Below are 22,111 nucleotides of genomic sequence, written 5' to 3' on the forward strand. Positions count from 1 at the left end.
TTACTCGATGTGTAAGGATGTACACATTTTACTCGATGCGTAGGGATGTACACATTTCCCCGGACCTATCACCAGCGCTAGAACTAAATCAATAAGTCACCCTCCAAGTTAACATGGAGTAAAAATAGAACCAAAGTCTTTGGCCAGAAGTGGTTTTAACCAAAGTATGATGTTAGAGAAGTGGTTTTAAGCGAAGGACGAAGCCAGAGGTGGCTTTAACCAAAGTCTGGCTAGAGGTGGCTTTAACCAAAGTCTGGCTAGAGGTGGCTTTAACCAAAGTCTGGCTAGAGGTGGCTTTAACCAAAGTCTGGCTAGAGGTGGCTTTAACCAAAGTCTGGCTAGAGGTGGCTTTAACCAAAGTCTGGCTAGAGGTGGCTTTAACCAAAGTCTGGCTAGAGGTGGCTTTAACCAAAGTCTGGCTAGAGGTGGCTTTAACCAAAGTCTGGCTAGAGGTGGCTTTAACCAAAGTCTGGCTAGAGGTGGCTTTAACCAAAGTCTGGCTAGAGGTGGCTTTAACCAAAGTCTGGCTAGAGGTGGTTTTAACCAAAGTCTGGCCAGAGGTGGCTTTAACCAAAGTCTGGCTAGAGGTGGCTTTAACCAAAGTCTGGCTAGAGGTGGCTTAACTAAAGGACGATGCCAGAGAAGTTTTTAACAAGTTTTCATCCATAGTACAATGTCGGTATTTACAGAACTATGAAAGAAATGGCTATAGACAGCTGGAGCAGTAAAACAGTCTCCAACAGCTGCTAAATGGTAGATGAAATATGTTTATATTTCTATAGGCAAACATTCGTTTTAAAGCTGTATTTGGCCCATTATTTCAAGATTTTTAAAAACAAAATCTGGAGTCTAGGCCAGATAAACCGACAAACAACTGGACGTTTTCCAAGCTAAGATAAAGCCACACGTTTCTTTAAAAACTTCGTGTTTTTTGCCTCATAGCTCTGAACATCCAGCACATTGAACAGGGGGGGGGGGCAGTGTCCAGCAGTTGAAAAATTAAAAAGTACTTACGTCCTGAGCGGTCAGCGACTCGCGGGCTCCCTGGAGGGCTCAAACTTTTCTGAAATAGAGGAGAGAAAAGAGCATCAGAGCACGGTCGTGTGGCGCGTGTGATGACGGAAGCAACACAGCTGTGCATGTCCTGCTACACACATGCGTCACACGGGACACGGTGTCCTCTCTATGACTAAGCGTAGAAACCCTACCAGATCAATACTAAACAAATACACTGGAGCCAGAGTTGATATTTCTTCACGGCCTAAATGTGATGCTGACACACGGATAGTGTACAACTTACTACAACATGCTAGAATTTAACGTCACAAGTACACCGGCGTCGACAGTACATCGAAAACATTATCGTCTTCAGCTAACTATCCATCCTTTAGAAAAATAAAGTTATTTAGGTCTAGTCAATAGGCAAACTAGTTCGATGACGATAGTTGTTATAGTTAGGAAAACAACAATGTAGGTACAATAGACCTGAAAAGATTATGAATCGACCGTCCTTTGTTTACTAGGATTTAAATAAAACTGGCTGCTGTTTGGTAACACGCCGATAATGCATGCATTACACTACAGCATGCATTACACTACAGCATGCATCAGAGCATGCATGCGTTGCACTCGTTAAAAGATTTCCAAGACACCTGCTTGAAGTAGCAGAGTGGGGGGGGGGGGGAGAGATTGGGGGGAGAGATTGGAGTGGGTTGGGAGAACAGCGACCATGGATGATGGAATATCTGCAGCAGCATTGATTGTTTGGTACATGACACGGTCTAAGTCTCAGCTCACATTTCCACGTCCAGATTTTCTTGCTAGTCTCGTCATCATGTAGTAGCCTGATAACTTGGATCTGCTGGACGGGCAGGGGAGTGGGGGTCAAAGCTGAGGTCATATGCTAGGATAATCTCAGGACTAGGATAATCTTGGGATTATAATAACCTCAGGATAATCTCAGAATTAGGATAATCCCAATCCAAACTGAACTGACATAGATCTACTTGAGAAATGGATTTACCTGTGATTGTAGAGGTCGCCTGGGTGACCTCATGGGCTTGGAGTCCGAGTTTGACCTTGCCCTGAACTTGCTCATGAAGCCAGCATCCCTGACCACAGACGGCCCTGACTTGTGCCTGGTCCTCTCCTCGTCCGGCACGTTCAGCATCTGACCCTCCAGTATCTGACCCATGGGGGTCAGCAGCTCCTGGGACCCCCCATACACCCGATTGTGGTTGGAGCTGGAGGAACTAAGGACCGTCTCATCCACGGAGTGTTCTGTCTGGATGGCGGGCTTTTTAATGTTGGGTTTTTTCAGACCAGACACGTCGGATTTGGAGCGGGGTCGAAACGACTCAAAGAAACCTTTCTTCTTGTCCTTTTCTTTGTCTTTGCTCTTCTCCCTGTCCTCCCGTTCTGTGGACTTGTTTCGGTTTTTTGATTTCCCGCCAAGAAAACCCTTGAGAGCCGTGGAACCAGAAGACGACCGAGCTCGGCCTTGGAAGTCGTTGGCGTCTGCCATGTTGGAGTCTACAGCATCAGGTTCTATCAGCGGCATGGCAAAGGCACTTAAGTCCTGGAACAGTAGAGTACAGAGGGTTAAGGCAAGTCCTGGAACAGTACAGTACAGAGAGTTAAGGCAAGTGATGGAACAGTACAATATACAGAGTTAAAGCAAGTGATGGAACAGTACAGTACAGAGTTAAAGCAAGTGATGGAACAGTACAGTACAGAGTTAAAGCAAGTGATGGAACAGTACAGTACAGAGTTAAAGCAAGTGATGGAACAGTACAGTACAGAGTTAAAGCAAGTCCTGGAACAGTAGAGTACAGAGTTAAAGCAAGTGATGGAACAGTACAGTACAGAGGGTTAAGCAAGTGATGGAACAGTAGAATACAGAGTTAAAGCAAGTGATGGAACAGTACAGTACAGAGGGTTAAGCAAGTGATGGAACAGTAGAATACAGAGTTAAAGCAAGTCCTGGAACAGTAGAGTACAGAGGGTTGAAGTAAGTCCTGGAACAGTAGAGTACAGAGGGTTAAGGCAAGTGATGGAACAGTACAATATACAGAGTTAAAGCAAGTCCTGGAACAGTACAGTACAGAGGGTTAAGCAAGTGATGGAACAGTAGAATACAGAGTTAAAGCAAGTGATGGAACAGTACAGTACAGAGGGTTAAGCAAGTGATGGAACAGTAGAGTACAGAGTTAAAGCAAGTCCTGGAACAGTAGAGTACAGAGGGTTGAAGTAAGTCCTGGAACAGTAGAGTACAGAGGGTTAAGGCAAGTGATGGAACAGTACAATATACAGAGTTAAAGCAAGTCCTGGAACAGTACAGTACAGAGGGTTAAGCAAGTGATGGAACAGTAGAGTACAGAGGGTTAAGGCAAGTGATGGAACAGTAGAGTACAGAGGGTTAAGGCAAGTGATGGAACAGTACAATATACAGAGTTAATGCAAGTCATAGAATGTACAATACAGAGAGTTAAAGTAAGTCCTGGAACAGTATAATACAGAGGGTTAAAGTAAGTCATAGAATGTACAATACAGAGAGTTAAAGTAAGTTATATATTGTACAATACAGAGGGTTAAAACAAATGGTGGAACAGTCAAAGACACAGAGCTAGGCAATTATTCATTTATAGTTAGCGAGTTATACTAATTTTAAAGTGTTTACCTTCAGTAACCCTAACCATGGGTGTTCATCTAAACTAACTAACCCTAACCCTGGGTTAACATCTAAATTACCGCCCCTGCTATCACAGTTTGACAGGTTAATCTCAGCACACGATAGCCAGACGACAGCAGAACCCCAGGCTAACTTCTGGTTCGATAAGGTGGGGTAGAGTTCTTGTATATGGCACCCCCACACATGTGGGGAAACGTTCACACATCACCCACACACATGTATGGATACGTTCTCACAACACAGGGACACCCACACACACACAACCACACACATGTAGGGATACGTTCACACATGATCCACACACATGTAGGGAAACGTTCTCACAACACAGGGATACCCACACACATTGCAGTGACACCCACACCCACAGCCACACACATGTAGGGATACGTCCTAACGTTACAATGACACACATACAACCACATTATTCTCACATTAAAGAAGCCCCCCCCCCCCAATGGTGTAAGAACACATCGAATGTCTGAAATATCAATATCATACAAGAACCATCTAAACGCCCCCAGAATATGCGGTCATGTTTAACACAGGTACTCTCATGTCAGTGCTGTCATTTCAGTACTGTCTTGTTAGTACATTCATGTCAGTTCTGTCATATTAGTACTGCAACTCTAATGACAGACATGACCATCAAACCCTGGCGATCCTAATATTCAGCGTTTTGTCATTGTTCTGGAGTGTCATTTGGGCTACAGTTATGGTTAAAATGGCGTGGGGGTGTGTGGTGGCACTAGTCGTCATAGTTCTTATGCCTGGGGGGGAGGGGGGAGACTATAGTAATGGTTTTATGACAAGTGAAACGTATCTTCATTCTCTCCACAGTTTAATTATTTCTTTTATCATTTAACATTACCTAAAAAAAAACCAACAATATATCAGAATTAGGCTACTACACGTGTAGATAGTGTGTATATCTGCAGCATGACACGCAGTGAAGTCATCTCTCCTCTTCAGGAGGATGCTACTTCCCCAACCCCGCCCCCTCCATCGTACCCTGAAAATACGTGTCCATCCAACTGTGACTAGTTAGGACGACTGTGTTTTAGTTTAGGTAGTGTGGATCATAGGTCATAGCTACAGGAGTAGGTCCTTGATAGTTAGGTCCCTGTCAGTAGTGTGGATCATAGGTCATAGCTACAGGAGTAGCTATGGGACAACAGGTCCCAGTCCTAGCACAGGTCCCTGTCACTCAACAGTTGCCTGTCCTAGCACAGGTCCCAGTCCTAGCACAGGTCACTGTCATTACAACAGGTCCCAGTCCTAGCACAGGTCCCAGTCCTAGCACAGGTCCCAGTCCTAGCACAGGTCCCAGTCCTAGCACAGGTCCCAGTCCTAGCACAGGTCCCAGTCCTAGCACAGGTCCCAGTCCTAGCACAGGTCCCAGTCCTAGCACAGGTCCCAGTCACTACAACAGGTCCCAGTCCTAGCACAGGTCCCTGTCACTAGAAAAGGACCCTGTCACTAGAAAAGGACCCTGTCACTAGAAAAGGACCCTGTCACTAGAAAAGGACCCTGTCACTAGAAAAGGACCCTGTCACTAGAAAAGGACCCTGTCACTAGAAAAGGACCCTGTCACTAGAAAAGAGAGATTCCTGATCTTACAAACACCAGGAAGAATAGGGCCCCTGTAGTGATGTGTACCTGCGCGTGTACAGGTGCGTATAGACTGTTTACATACACAATTCTTGTGTGACATTTCTGTAGCTGAATAACAACATTCACATTTCATACCTTGTGTAACCTAATGTGACAGTTAACTAATTTACGTTAATGCACATCAGCTTAAAGTCACATGCTAACTTTCATCATCGGAACCCCGCCCCAAAATATTTGGAACCTAGAGTTAAAAAATGTCAGTAAGTATCTGAGCCTGTTTTGTTTGCGCTTTGCTTGTAGGAGTGCAAAGATTCTCACCTCGGAGTCTGCGGTTCGAACATCATCAGGGACGAGGCAGGAGCGGACGAGGCTGCGTAGACACGAACACATGACACACGTTTGGGTGGGGCCGGTGGTGAACAGCTTCAGAGAGGCCACAGCCCCACCCCCCATCGTCGTGCCCAGATGGACATGGATTAGATTGTTATGGTGAGTGTGAGTTGCTGGCAACACGCTAAAACACATGGTCTATCATCGCTCCGGGTGTGTAGGGCACACCGTTTGAATCAAGGGGAAACTAGGCCAGCCGTGTTGTGACTTTCTCATGGTGTGTTGGGAGAGTTAGCGTTAGGGACTTGACACATAGTGTGTTAAAAAAAAACTTGACACACTGGTTCACGTGATATTCCGGGCGGGCACCTTGGCCTAGATAAATAACGCCTGATTAAGTTAACTGTATCAAATCACAGGATAACTCGATCGGTTGGACATTTGTACTCAATCAAATCTGGGCCAGTTGTACGGTGTACACAATACGGGCCAGTTGTAAGGTGTACACAATGTGGGCCACTTGCAAGGTGTACACAATGTGGGCCAGTTGTAAGGTGTACACAATGTGGGCCAGTAGTAAAGTGTACGCAGTAGGTTACATAACTTGTCTATTCTGAAGCATAAAAAGTAACCCAGGCCAAATGTACACAGTAAATGTGTTACTACTTGATATAATGGGCACAATAGTGCAAAACTGACGCCAAGTCGTATCACGTGATGTACACAAACAAGCCAGGCCTAATGTACACAAACAACGCAGGCCAAATGTACACAGTAAATGTGTAACTACTTGATATAATGGACACAATAGTCCAAAAACTACATCTAGTCGTATCACGTGATGCAATCCTAACGGTTACACAGCTACTGATCACATGCCTAAAACTAGACCTGCTTTAACTAGACTTTCAAACATTGCATGAAGGCAGATCAGATTAACGGCTAGGTGCCAAATTCATTGATTTTTTTTAGAAACGGGGTGGGGGGGGGGGGGGGGGGGAAGGAGGAAAAAAAGCTGTAACATAAACAATAACAAATCGATTTTTAAAATACTCGGCTAGTTTGACATTACTTAGAGCTGACCCGACACAACACGACCTGACACGGCTGACCCGACACGACACGGAAAGACCACGGCAAGAAGTGAACGACTGCAACACACAACAGTCGCGTCACTCGTGCCCTCGGTAACGAGGGGACAGAACTCCAAACACTACAGGAAATCACAAGGGCCGCAACACACTAGAAATCCACACACTTCTACAGCCCACATTTATCTATGTGCTGCTCCTCACGAGTTTCAATCGATACACAGACGAGGGAGAAAAAAATTCACCAGCGAAGTGTGAGCTGAGCTTATGTCACTCAGCACACCCACCCAACGCTAGAACACGAAGGTAGGCACGTAACGCTACACACCGCAGCCTCAAGGTCAAACTATGAACTCCTCGATAAACACTGCTCAACACGACGTCCAAATGGAATCCTTCGTGCACAAACTAACAGAAATGGCATCACGAATCCTCCTTTTATCCTTTCGACCTACGTTCAACAGCTTAGTTGAGCCTGGGGGCCGTGTTATCACACTCCGCTTATACACCCGCCCGTGTTATAGGTGGCCGGCAGACGACTTGTGCCGCTCATTACAGGTAAGTGTATCGTCGATGTGCGGCAATATCTCGTGGCGCTGTCACTAGTCGCCCGTTATCGGCACAGTCGATATTTGAGACGTCAGCACGCAAACTGGTCATGTACACCACAATGGTAGGCTGTTGGCTGAACCACAGCTTGTGGTCATACTGAATGGTCTGTCATATACACCACAATAGTCGTTTGTTGGCTACCCCCCCCCCCCCACCCCCAACCCAGTGATCACTCCAATTGTGGTCTGACATATGGGCCATATACACATATGGGCCAGATACACATATGGGCCGTAACACCATAGAAATGGCCAATAGTTAGCTCCACCCCATTTTAACAACAACAAAAAAAAATGCAATACTGTAATTAGAAATAAATTTTCGCTATGATTTCTGACATCTCGGCGCCCGAATAAAAAAACAAAACCACTTACAGATTTCTATTGGATTTACATGCAGAATTTGATAAATTATGTAAAGGGAGACAATGTTGTAAATACACCAAGGGCAGTAATAACTGTCTAGTTTCACATGACTCAAACGATTTGACCGCTCACGGGGTTGGGGGAGGGAAAGTCGAATGCCAGGCTAAGTGGTTTGTGTGGTGGCACCCGCGGAGGGTGGTGGCACCCGCGCAGAGGGCGCAGGGTGCACGGCACTCGCAAGCTGGCGCGAGAATATATTATGTTAAGCGACAGCCAGTTGGAAATCAATACTCAGTTGTTGCCGGTTTTATTTTCAAGTCAAGGGAGAAAAGACCGGCATTTTCCGGCAGTGATGCCAAACGAGTAGGAACTATGGCACTCTTAGTAGAAAGGAATGCTTAAAGGGCAAAAACTGCTTTATATACAGCATATCGGGTTATGATACTATAGGATATTTTGTAGGGAGGCGTAGCATACAGATAATTTTAAACAAAAGCTTTTCTGTATAGATAATACCTTGTACACCAAACATGGGCCATGTACTACACCAAACACGGACCATGTACTACACCAAACACGGACCATGTAATACACCAAACACGGACCATGTAATACACCAAACATGGGCCATCTAGTACACCAAACATGGGCCATCTAGTACACCAAACATGGGCCATGTAGTACACCAAACATGGGCCATGTAGTACACCAAACATGGGCCATGTAGTACACCAAACACGGGCCATGTAGTACACCAAACATGGGCCATCTAGTACACCAAACATGGGCCATGTAGTACACCAAACATGGGCCATGTAGTACACCAAACATGGGCCATGTAGTACACCAAACACGGGCCATGTAGTACACCAAACACGGGCCATGTAGTACACCAAACATGGGCCATGTACTACACCAAACACGGACCATGTAATACACCAAACACGGACCATGTAATACACCAAACATGGGCCATGTAGTACACCAAACATGGGCCATGTAGTACACCAAACACGGGCCATGTAGTACACCAAACACGGGCCATGTAGTACACCAAACATGGGCCATGTACTACACCAAACACGGACCATGTAATACACCAAACACGGCCATGTAGTACACCAAACATGGGCCATGTAGTACACCAAACACGGGCCATGTAGTACATCAAACATGGGCCATGTAGTACACCAAACATGGGCCATGTAGTACACCAAACATGGGCCATGTAGTACATCAAACATGGGCCATGTAGTACACCAAACACGGGCCATGTAGTACACTAAAATATGGCCATGTAGTACACCAAACACGGGCCATGTAGTACACCAAACACGGGCCATGTAGTACACCAAACATGGGCCATGTAGTACACCAAACACGGGCCATGTAGTACACCAAACATGGGCCATGTAGTACACCAAACACGGGCCATGTAGTACACCAAACATGGGCCATGTACTACACCAAACACGGACCATGTAATACACCAAACACGGGCCATGTAGTACACCAAACACGGGCCATGTAGTACACCAAACATGGGCCATGTAGTACATCAAACATGGGCCATGTAGTACATCAAACATGGGCCATGTAGTACAAACATGGGCCATGTAGTACACCAAACACGGGCCATGTAGTACACCAAACATGGGCCATGTACTACACCAAACACGGACCATGTAATACACCAAACACGGGCCATGTAGTACATCAAACATGGGCCATGTAGTACACCAAACATGGGCCATGTAGTACACCAAACACGGGCCATGTAGTACACCAAACACGGGCCATGTAGTACACCAAACACGGGCCATGTAGTACATCAAACGTGGGCCATCTAGTACACCAAACATGGGCCATGTAGTACATCAAACATGGGCCATGTAGTACACCAAACATGGGCCATGTAGTACATCAAACATGGGCCATGTAGTACACCAAACATGGGCCATCTAGTACACCAAACATGGGCCATGTAATACACCAAACACGGGCCATCTAGTACACCAAACATGGGCCATGTAGTACATCAAACATGGGCCATGTAGTACACCAAACATGGGCCATGTAGTACACCAAACACGGGCCATCTAGTACACCAAACACGGACCATGTAATACACCAAACACGGGCCATGTAGTACACCAAACATGGGCCATGTAGTACACCAAACATGGGCCATGTAGTACACCAAACACGGGCCATGTAGTACACCAAACACGGGCCATGTAGTACACCAAACACGGGCCATGTAGTACATCAAACATGGGCCATGTAGTACACCAAACATGGGCCATGTAGTACACCAAACACGGGCCATGTAGTACACCAAACATGGGCCATGTAGTACACCAAACACGGTCCATGTAATACATCAAACATGGGCCATGTAGTACACCAAACATGGGCCATGTAGTACACCAAACACGGGCCATGTAATACATCAAACATGGGCCATCTAGTACACCAAACACGGGCCATGTAGTACACCAAACACGGGCCATGTAATACATCAAACATGGGCCATGTAGTACACCAAACACGGGCCATGTAGTACACCAAACATGGGCCATGTAGTACATCAAACACGGGCCATGTAGTACACCAAACACGGGCCATGTAGTACACCAAACATGGGCCATGTAGTACACCAAACATGGGCCATCTAGTACACCAAACATGGGCCATCTAGTACACCAAACACGGGCCATGTAGTACACCAAACATGGGCCATGTAGTACACCAAACATGGGCCATGTAGTACACCAAACATGGGCCATGTAGTACATCAAACACGGGCCATGTAGTACACCAAACACGGGCCATGTAGTACACCAAACATGGGCCATGTAGTACACCAAACATGGGCCATGTAGTACACCAAACATGGGCCATGTAGTACACCAAACATGGGCCATGTAGTACATCAAACATGGGCCATGTAGTACACCAAACACGGGCCATGTAGTACATCAAACATGGGCCATGTAGTACATCAAACACGGGCCATGTAGTACATCAAACATGGGCCATGTAGTACATCAAACACGGGCCATGTACTACACCAAACATGGGCCATCTAGTACACCAAACACGGGCCATGTAGTACACCAAACACGGGCCATGTAATACACTAAACATGGGCCATGTAATACACTAAACATGGGCCATGTAGTACACCAAACACGGGCCATGTAGTACACCAAACATGGGCCATGTAGTACATCAAACATGGGCCATGTAGTACACCAAACATGGGCCATGTAGTACATCAAACATGGGCCATGTAGTACAAACATGGGCCATGTAGTACACCAAACATGGGCCATGTAGTACACCAAACATGGGCCATGTAGTACATCAAACACGGGCCATGTAGTACACCAAACATGGGCCATGTAGTACATCAAACATGGGCCATGTAGTACATCAAACATGGGCCATGTAGTACATCAAACATGGGCCATGTAATACACTAAACATGGGCCATGTAGTACACCAAACACGGGCCATGTAGTACATCAAACACGGGCCATGTGGTACACCAAACACGGGCCATGTAGTACATCAAACACGGGCCATGTAGTACACCAAACACGGGCCATGTAGTACACCAAACACGGGCCATGTAGTACACCAAACACGGGCCATGTAGTACACCAAACACGGGCCATGTAGTACACCAAACACGGGCCATGTAGTACATCAAACATGGGCCATGTAGTACATCAAACACGGGCCATGTAGTACATCAAACATGGGCCATGTAGTACATCAAACACGGGCCATGTACTACACCAAACATGGGCCATCTAGTACACCAAACACGGGCCATGTAGTACACCAAACACGGGCCATGTAATACACTAAACATGGGCCATGTAATACACTAAACATGGGCCATGTAGTACACCAAACACGGGCCATGTAGTACACCAAACATGGGCCATGTAGTACACCAAACACGGGCCATGTAGTACACCAAACATGGGCCATGTAGTACACCAAACATGGGCCATGTAGTACACCAAACATGGGCCATGTAGTACACCAAACACGGGCCATGTAGTACATCAAACATGGGCCATGTAGTACACCAAACATGGGCCATGTAGTACATCAAACATGGGCCATGTAGTACAAACATGGGCCATGTAGTACACCAAACATGGGCCATGTAGTACACCAAACATGGGCCATGTAGTACACCAAACACGGGCCATGTAGTACATCAAACATGGGCCATGTAGTACACCAAACACGGCCCATGTAGTACACCAAACACGGGCCATGTAGTACACCAAACATGGGCCATCTAGTACACCAAACACGGGCCATGTAGTACACCAAACATGGGCCATGTAGTACATCAAACACGGGCCATGTAGTACACCAAACATGGGCCATGTAGTACATCAAACATGGGCCATGTAGTACATCAAACATGGGCCATGTAGTACATCAAACATGGGCCATGTAATACACTAAACATGGGCCATGTAGTACACCAAACACGGGCCATGTAGTACATCAAACACGGGCCATGTGGTACACCAAACACGGGCCATGTAGTACACCAAAACACGGGCCATGTAGTACATCAAACATGGGCCATGTAGTACATCAAACATGGGCCATGTAGTACACCAAACACGGGCCATGTAGTACATCAAACACGGGCCATGTAGTACACCAAACACGGGCCATGTAGTACATCAAACACGGGCCATGTGGTACACCAAACACGGGCCATGTAGTACACCAAAACACGGACCGTCTTTTACACCAAAAGGCACAATGTCACCCCATTTTTTAAGTGGAAGAAAAATGCGATCTTGTCAAATACCTAAACAACAAGGGCAGTAACTGGTGCTCTCTGTCTTGGCTGCATTCAGTGCCTAGACGGCCGTACACGTAAAACACTAGCCCAGTGTCTAATCCACGACAAGCCCACATGTCTGTGTTTAGCCTACTTGTGTGGTATTTTGACAGACCCAGTGACACACATACACACACAAACATATATACACACTTTCAAATAGTATTTGTATAAAGCCCACATATCTGTATAAAACCCGCTGTCCGCATAAAGCCCACTGTATAAAACCCGATGTCCACATAAAGCCCACTGTATAAAACCCGCTGTCCGCATAAAGCCCACTTGTCTATATAGAACCCTCGTGTGGCATGTAATTACTGAGTCAATCTGAAAGTCACCAGACATGTTTTATTGTAAGGTCACCAGCAGATGACCTCCACCATCAGGTGACGTCACTCCAGACTAAAATAGATAGCGACACGGTTGACCCAGAAATTAGGGGCGTTTCGTTGTAACACAAAGCTGGCCAACAGAAAGTTATAACACAAAGCTGGCCAACAGAAAGGTATAACACAAAGCTGGCCAACAGAAAGGTATAACACAAAGCTGGCCAACAGACATTTATAACACAAAGCTGGCCAACAGAAAGTTATAACACAAAGCTGGCCAACAGAAAGTTATAACACAAAGCTGGCCAACAGAAAGTTATAACACAAAGCTGGCCAACAGAAAGCTGGCCAACATAACCACCCAACCCCCACACCAACTCTTGATTCCCAAATGATCGACCAGTGACCAGTTTAAAAATCTATCAGGTCACTGCCTCCATCGCAATGGCTGAGACAAGGATCTGCCTGTATATATCTATAATCTAGCTAGGATTCCACGGAGAGTTGTTTCATCTTGTTTCAAGACCCGCTACACAGGGAATAGTGTATGCTGTCTATTTTCTTAGTTTGCAAATATTCAAATTCCTAGTAGTATATATTTGGTAAGCCAATATTCGAAGTCCTACTATACATTTAGTTGGCCAATATTCAAGTCATGCTATACATTTAGTAGGTAGTCCAAACTGGCGAAAAAGTGCGTTTTAGGGTCAGTTTTTGCGGTTTTCAAAAAAAAAATTTCACTACTTCTAGTTGTCCTATAAGAATAAAAATTATATGTCAATAAAGTTTAAGTCTTTATCTGTCGTAATCTGGTATTTTTATATCTGTAACACATGTCTGAATGTGTTTTATATTTGTTTGAAAAGTATCAGTTACGTCAACAAATTTCACCGTTTTGCGTGTACCGATCGACCCCACACTGTTTTATTTGGTCGCGGCTTCGCGACGAAGCATCGTAGAAGCATAATCTTAATGTCATTTTAAAGATCGAATTCTAGGCTATCGTTTGATGTATAAATTGAAAAAATAACTTGTTTATTTCATTTAAAAAATACAGATTTTAAACTTTAAATGACGATATATACACGGAAACAAACTAATTCTGTTTCAATTTTTACACCGATGTAAAGTTCAGTTTTATAACTACTTTGTGTTGTAAATTCAAGTATTTCTGATTTACGGTCGCGAAGCCGTACCCCAAATAAACATATAACCCTCGAGTCGACTTTCAGCCCCGAGTAAGTTGCTCGCCGAACGGTTTTAAAGGTTGACGACCGATGATGCTAAACGGATTTTACCCTTGCTAGAGCCTTCAAACAAGTTGTAAGTATCATTTTTAAAGTTTCATTTCCATTTTAATAAATGAATTTTAAGTTTGAATGTCAGTTTGGTTTAATTAGTACACGTTATTAATGTAAATTTGAACGCTTCAAGTCCACGGTTTTAGCGTGTGAACTACGCTTGTACACAGGGTGTGTTTAGACGTGAAGCTATTTAATTCAGGACATTCTAGGGACTTAAAATATGGATGCACTTAACTATTAGATGCTAGTGTTTACTAATTCTTTAAAATCTATTGACTGGGATCAATGATAGGGTCGTATTACTACAGTTTATCTGGACTATCACGTCAAAATTATGAATCGACAAATTCAAAATGGCCACCAGACTATCTTGGTTACTATGTGGACGAACTCAATTATTTACAGGGAACGAAGGTTAAATACTTATAAAATATTAATGAAACACAAAAGAAATGTATAATTATAATAACTATACATTTTTATCGATTTATTTAAAACAAAAGACACTAAATTTTAAGGACTAATTTAATTTTTTTTATTTTCTATTGTGTGCTCTGATTCTGATTACCCTGCTAAATAATGTGAAATGGTCTGCGCCAGTCTCCGTAATAAAATGTAACAGATCAATTTTTAGATGGTGGTGCAATTTATTAAGATTCTACATGTTGTGACTTAGTTTTAAATGTTATATTAGTTGTAAGTGTAAGTAGTACTAGTAGTATTTCTCATTATTTATTTATTTTATATGCATATAATAGTAACAATGAAGGACAGTTAAGTTGTCCTATAGGATGTTGAGAACCACAGTATGGCATCTTCATTATTGGATATCTCAACCAGTGTGGCACAAGCAACGAATATTTCAAATTTCATTCAGTAGAATTACTCTTAAAAATATATATAAAGTATAAATTACTTTTAACAAAAAGGTGTTTTCAGGCTTTTTCATATGTTTCCAGTTATAGTCATAGGACAAATAGTAGGCCTACACAATAGGCTGGTAGTAAATTTAATTCTATTTTATTAATCACTAAATCAATTGTTTATTCCATAGCTGGAGACATTTACAGTGGCCTATCCAGAACTTTCCTTACAAGGGAAGGGAAGAAGGCCAAGACCCCACTCCCCCCTACAATTCCCAAAACATATTACTTACTCTTGATGCTCCACAAGATCAAGGTTGAGGGAAACAAGACGTACAAAGATGTGGAGTTGTAGTTTTAAAAACTGTTCCCCCAAAGCAGTTATCAACCGTATAGGTTTGAAAAGAAACAAAAGCATGTGGCATCAACTGCTGCATCACTTGTAGGCATCACGTCTTTATTAAACTACATTACATTACATTTACTCTACTAAATTTTGATTCTGTTTCTCCTGCACTAGATAACTGTGGTATTTTTTAAAATAATATTTTAACTCATGTGATTTTTGAAAATAATTAACACATTTTTCCACGTTGATGTTACCAACACAATAGTTTTAGAGTTATTCCAAAGCAAAAAAAAAAAAAAAATTGAATTTTTTTTTTTTTTATGAAAATAAAAGTGACCAAAACGCATTTTTGTCATTTTCAATTATTTTTTTACCTTAGAAAGACTCATTTTAGATGACTGAAAAAAATTGGGCATATATATTACAAACTTTGCAGCAACTTTACCAATTTCTACACTTCTATGTTATTTAGTTTAAAAAATATGGGTTCTCAAAAATGGCACTTTTTGAAAATCAGTTTTTTACCAAATTTTGCTTTTTTAAAAATCGCATAACTTTTTTATTTATTGAGATATTTTTATAAAATTTGTGGCATAGACCTTACAATTAAAAGTTCTTTCATGACATACTCACTCCAGAAGTCTGCAATCAATAGTTAATTTCAGTTTGGACTACCTACATTTAGTTGGCCAATATTCGAAGTAATGCTATACATTTAGTTGGCCAATATTCAAGTCATGCTATACATCTATTCGGCCAATATTCGAAGTCCTGCTATACATTTGATACAATATTCGAAGTCCTGCTATACATTTGATACAATATTCGAAGGCCCGCTATACATCTAGTCGGCCAATATTTGAAGTCATGCTACAGTCGGCCAATATTTGAAGTCCTGCTACACTTCTAGTCAGCCAACAGCCTATACAGTTTCTCGTCCACATCTATCAAGATCTGATGTAAATGAAATCAGCTGTGCGTCCGGTCTCCTCATAAAGAAAAAAGTTTGACAGAGCAATCTTTTAAAGGGAGATAATGTATGGCATACATGTGAAACAGGATAGATAACTCGGGTCTACGTGCCTAGACTATCAGCACATTATCAAGCCGTTTCCATTGATCACTATATGAGGGATTGGAAAAGTTCATCAAAGGCAGGACTTCATCGATATCGATTATAATGTACTGTACCTGTTTCACACGATCTACCCCCCCCCCCCCCCACTGGAAACATCGATGAAAGAACGACTGCAGGCCATCCCTGAATTGTTTATATGCCACCCAACCCCCCTAGAGTCGTCTGCTTTGATTAAAATAAACGCAAATGTCAACTGAAAAGATGTTGCAGATTAGCTGCGTGCCGTCCACATTAAATATAGGCCTACTGCACCAGCAATGTTCACGTCAGATTATAAACAAGTACACAGCGTTAATACAAAACTAATTAGCTATGACCTTGTTCAAATCAAAGGTCAGCTAAATACTAACTAGGTCAGCAAGGTCGCTTTCTAAGCCAGGCTAGAGTGACTAAAAAAACGCTGAAAAATTATTTTTAAATTATGATTTAAATCAACAATCTGATTGATAGTAAAAAAAAATAAATATACACGTCAAAACAAAATGATTTTAAAAAATAAAATAATTCGCTTTAAAATTTATTTTAAGTTCAAGGTCGTATTTTATTCTAATCAAAGGGACGCAACAGAGAAAAACAATCCGTACAACCATTGTCGAGTTATTGCCCTTTGCAGTAGCAGTTCTTGGCGACACCACAACATAAATTTCGCCTCAAGTAAATGTTTATCAAGTAGATTTATATTTCGTTTTAAAATTGCACACTCTCCAACGATTTTTAAGCTTTCATGTATGAATGTTTATCTTATTTTGAGTTTTTAAATAAATTCACACCATCACAGCCATCAGAGAAAAACATTTAACTTACATGTTAGCCGTTTGAACTTAGTCCCTTTCTACTTAATATGCATGCACGACCAGATAACGTTTTAGACAAGCGTATCGGGCTCTGGTGATGAATGTCCATGCACAATTTGCATATTTGCTCGCGCTTTGATCGTAGCCTCAAACCCTGACAGCTAGTGGAGCAAAAATTTTGTCAACCTCTCCCAGCTCACGGTCTCTCCCCCACCCCAGCCCCCACCCCCACACCCCACCCCTTCGCTTTGCAACCAGTGGGGTTGGCTCGACCACGAGACGTAGTAAACACCGTGTTTACCACGGCAGCGTGGGCTATTTTTAGAAACCGTGACCTCATTGAGGCCGTCTTAAAATCAATAAATAATAACAACAATGCGACGGTCACGTGACCTGATTATAATAAAGACAATTGAATAATAGGGCAATGTCACGGTTGAGGGGTGGGGGAGGGGGTCGGTGCACATGCGGGTTTGCTCTTTGTTGTACGTCTGCACGCGTTTATTTTTACCCAGTCATGTGACCAGATGTGCTCAAAACGTAAACAAACAAAACTAGGTCACGCGGATAACAAGAAAATTATTGGCAACAAAGGACGGTTTCGTTGTTTTGTCTTGTCAGGGATCTAAGGGCCAAAAGTGAGGGGTGAGGGAGGGAGGGGCGGGATGACGGTGGAGCCTGTACAGGTAGAGAAAAGCGGACCAAGGGAGACAATGCAATGATTTCACAAACAACAAAAAGTGTCAGGTAGTCGAGCGTTATTCGCCCTTGACATGAATTTAAAGTGGAGCTTTACGATTTAAAAGAAAATTAGAGCATTAGATATCGCAGCCAAGGTTTATATAAACATCAGTCACGGCCTGAGTTGTTTTATAACTCAAACCACATGTGGCTAGTTGCTACCACAACAACATGATACTGCTGTTATCACGAGACACGTGTGGCTGGTGGGTATCCACATGTGGAGAGAAAAACTCCACTAGAAAAACGAACTAACTGTGACATTGAGATAAACAAAGCTTTAAAGCTGAGGAAACGGCGGGTCGATATTTAGATCGTTTTTTTTTATCTAACTTGACAACTTATGCTTCTGACATGGGGAAGGGAGGGGGGTGAAAGTAAAAGAAAAAGGGGTGAGGGTGGGGGTTGTTCTAACAGAGAGGTTTCAAAGGCAGTCACAAGCGAATTGACAGGTGTGTTCAACACAAACAAGCCAGCCATGCATACAAATAGATGTACTATTTAGATAAAGGTATAGGAGAGTCGTTAAAACCACCGTTGCATCATAAATTCATGAGGCTATTTATAGCTGCTTAGTCATGTGACAGTAGTACCGACGTGACTGTTTGACACAGTGCTACGTGACGATCACGATAAACAGCTAACGTTGTCATAATAGAATCATACTTTTCTGTGTGTCCGTGTGTGTGTTGTGGGGAGGGGGGGGGGCTTTAGAGGTGGAGGTAAATACTAAGGAAGAATGGGTGTGTGTGTGTGGGGGGGGGGGGGGGCTTTAGAGGTGGAGGTAAATACTAAGGAAGAATGGAAATATTTGACATACCAGTTAGGCAGCCATGATGTGCTTTCTTGTGGCTGGTAAATGAAAGTTTTATACTGTACCCGGACTTAATTCGGTTGTAATGATATCACGTCACAATAAACACTAATCCTAACTCGAGACATAGTCACGATGTTACAGTAAGAATCGCAATACATGTTCTACAGTTCTCTTAAACCAGAGCATCACAACATATTTTGATCACTTTTAATTTAGATGATTTCGCATGGTAAGCGTGTCTGTCCGGTGTTCATTACGTGACATGTGGCCTAGTCATTAAGGGACCAACACACGGGGACGAGTCATTAAATGACCAACACACGTTACACACGTAGCCTAGTCATTAAGGGACCAACACACTTGACCTAGCCATTAAATGACCAACACACGTGACCTATTCATTAATTGACCAACACACATGGACTAGTCATTAATTGACCAAAACACGTAGACTAGTCATTAATTGACCATGAAAGTGATGAGTGGTGAAAAACGTTTCTCTCGAGTGCAAAGTTCACGTGATCATTGTTTACAAACGCCACTAAACGTTCACGTTTTTCTCACTCCAGCACTGATGGGCGTCCAGGGTCAATAGCTTTGTTTACATTCTGTCTCGTGGGTTACGGCCCTTTGGTGGGGAAATCTTGGCCAGGCCAAAGTAATGTTGATATGTGGCCAGTGTAGGTTGTAATGTTGATATATGGCCAGTGTAGGTTCTAATGTTGATATATGGCCAGTGTAGGTTCTAATGTTGATATATGGCCAGTGTAGGTTCTAATGTTGATATGGCCAGTGTAGGTTCTAATGTTGATATATGGCCAGTGTAGGTTCTAATGTTGATATATGGCCAGGGTAGGTTCTAATGTTGATATATGGCCAGTGTAGGTTCTAATGTTGATATATGGCCAGGGTAGGTTCTAATGTTGATATATGGCCAGTGTAAGTTCTAATTTTGATATATGGCCAGTGTAGGTTCTAATGTTGATATATGGCCAGGGTAGGTTCACAGGTTCTAATGTTGATATATGGCCAGGGTAGGTTCTAATGTTGATATATGGCCAGTGTAGGTTCTAATGTTGATATATGGCCAGGGTAGGTTCTAATGTTGATATATGGCCAGTGTAGGTTCTAATGTTGATATATGGCCAGTGTAGGTTCTAATGTTGATATATGGCCAGTGTAGGTTCTAATGTTGATATATGTCCAGTGTAGGTTCTAATGTTGATATATGTCCAGTGTAGGTTCTAATGTTGATATATGGCCAGTGTAGGTTCTAATGTTGATATATGGCCAGTGTAGGTTCTAATGTTGATATATGGCCAGTGTAGGTTCTAATGTTGATATATGGCCAGTGTAGGTTCTAATGTTGATATATGGCCAGTGTAGGTTCTAATGTTGATATATGGCCAGGGTAGGTTCTAATGTTGATATATGGCCAGTGTAGGTTCTAATGTTGATATATGGCCAGTGTAGGTTCTAATGTTGATATATGGCCAGTGTAGGTTCTAATGTTGATATGGCCAGTGTAGGTTCTAATGTTGATATATGGCCAGTGTAGGTTCTAATGTTGATATATGGCCAGGGTAGGTTCTAATGTTGATATATGGCCAGTGTAGGTTCTAATGTTGATATATGGCCAGGGTAGGTTCTAATGTTGATATATGGCCAGTGTAAGTTCTAATTTTGATATATGGCCAGTGTAGGTTCTAATGTTGATATATGGCCAGGGTAGGTTCACAGGTTCTAATGTTGATATATGGCCAGGGTAGGTTCTAATGTTGATATATGGCCAGTGTAGGTTCTAATGTTGATATATGGCCAGGGTAGGTTCTAATGTTGATATATGGCCAGTGTAGGTTCTAATGTTGATATATGGCCAGGGTAGGTTCTAATGTTGATATATGGCCAGTGTAGGTTCTAATGTTGATATATGGCCAGGGTAGGTTCTAATGTTGATATATGGCTAGGGTAGGTTCTAATGTTGATATATGGCCAGTGTAGGTTCTAATGTTGATATATGGCCAGGGTAGGTTCTAATGTTGATATATGGCCAGTGTAGGTTCTAATGTTGATATATGGCCAGTGTAGGTTCTAATGTTGATATATGGCCAGGGTAGGTTCTAATGTTGATATATGGCCAGTGTAGGTTCTAATGTTGATATATGGCCTGGGTAGGTTCTAATGTTGATATATGGCTAGGGTAGGTTCTAATGTTGATATATGGCCAGTGTAGGTTCTAATGTTGATATATGGCCAGTGTAGGTTCTAATGTTGATATATGGCCAGGGTAGGTTTTAATGTTGATATATGGCTAGGGTAGGCTGTAATGTTGATATATGGCTAGGGTAGGTTCTAATGTTGATATATGGCCAGTGTAGGTTCTAATGTTGATATATGGCCAGTGTAGGTTCTAATGTTGATATATGGCCAGGGTAGGTTCTAATGTTGATATATGGCTAGGGTAGGCTGTAATGTTGATATATGGCTAGGGTAGGCTGTAATGTTGACATATGCCAAAGGGGCTTCTAATGTTGATATATGGCCAGGATAGTTTTTAATGTTGATATATGGCTAGGGTAATATAATGTGGATATATAGACAGGGTAATGTAATGTTGATATATAGACAGGGTAATGTAATGTTATATACCCAGGGTAATGTAATGTTGATATAGCCAGGGTAATGTAATGTTGATATAGCCAGGGTAATGTAATGTTATATAGCCAGGGTAATGTAATGTTATATAGCCAGGGTAATGTAATGTTATATAGCCAGGGTAATGTAATGTTATATAGTCAGGGTAATGTGCTGTTGATATATAGCCAGGTAATGAAATGTTACATGGCAGCAGAATGAAAACAGAAGAATGAGTGTAGAATCGTTTTAAATTGTTTATCGACCTTTCTAACCAGGACACGACAAAACAACGAAGCGTCATGGGTTTTGGGTAATCATTCTAGCCTAGATGACGTCACGCTGGGTAGCTTTACAAAGGTAGCCTTTCACAGGTAGCACTCAGTGTGCCTTAAAGTGAGGTAGTGGCGTAGTGTTGAGGTAGGGGTGAGCAGAGGCGAACAAAAGAAACTGTGTGGAGTGGGGAGACAGGTGCAGATGTATGTTTATATACGGCTGGGGTGGAGGGGGAGGGGTGGGTAGATAGGTTGTGGACGTGAGATAGACAGAAG

At 42.8% G+C, this 22,111-nt stretch overlaps 1 protein-coding gene across 9 annotated transcripts in view; it reads right to left on the reverse strand.

Moving 5' to 3' along the window:
* The window catches only part of LOC131953687 (5'-AMP-activated protein kinase subunit gamma-1), a 180,697-nt gene that overhangs the window by 23,582 nt on the left and 135,004 nt on the right, over positions 1–22,111 (reverse strand). For 6 of the 9 annotated variants that reach the window (XM_059317033.1, XM_059317019.1, XM_059317026.1 and 3 more), the window contains exons 2-3: positions 2,024–2,578; positions 1,015–1,063 (exon numbers count right to left, since the gene is read on the reverse strand). In XM_059317033.1, the coding sequence (XP_059173016.1) occupies positions 1,015–1,063; positions 2,024–2,578 (604 nt within the window). Of the gene's footprint in view, positions 1–1,014; positions 1,064–2,023; positions 2,579–5,623; positions 5,996–17,378; positions 17,551–22,111 lie in introns of those variants that run through there. The other 3 variants (XM_059317041.1, XM_059317009.1, XM_059317001.1) reach the window with 3 other exon arrangements.

The sequence above is a fragment of the Physella acuta genome, unplaced genomic scaffold (assembly GCF_028476545.2).
Source record: "Physella acuta isolate Inbredline_101_S28 unplaced genomic scaffold, ASM2847654v3 ptg000076l, whole genome shotgun sequence".
In the NCBI taxonomy this organism is placed as follows: domain Eukaryota; kingdom Metazoa; phylum Mollusca; class Gastropoda; family Physidae; genus Physella; species Physella acuta.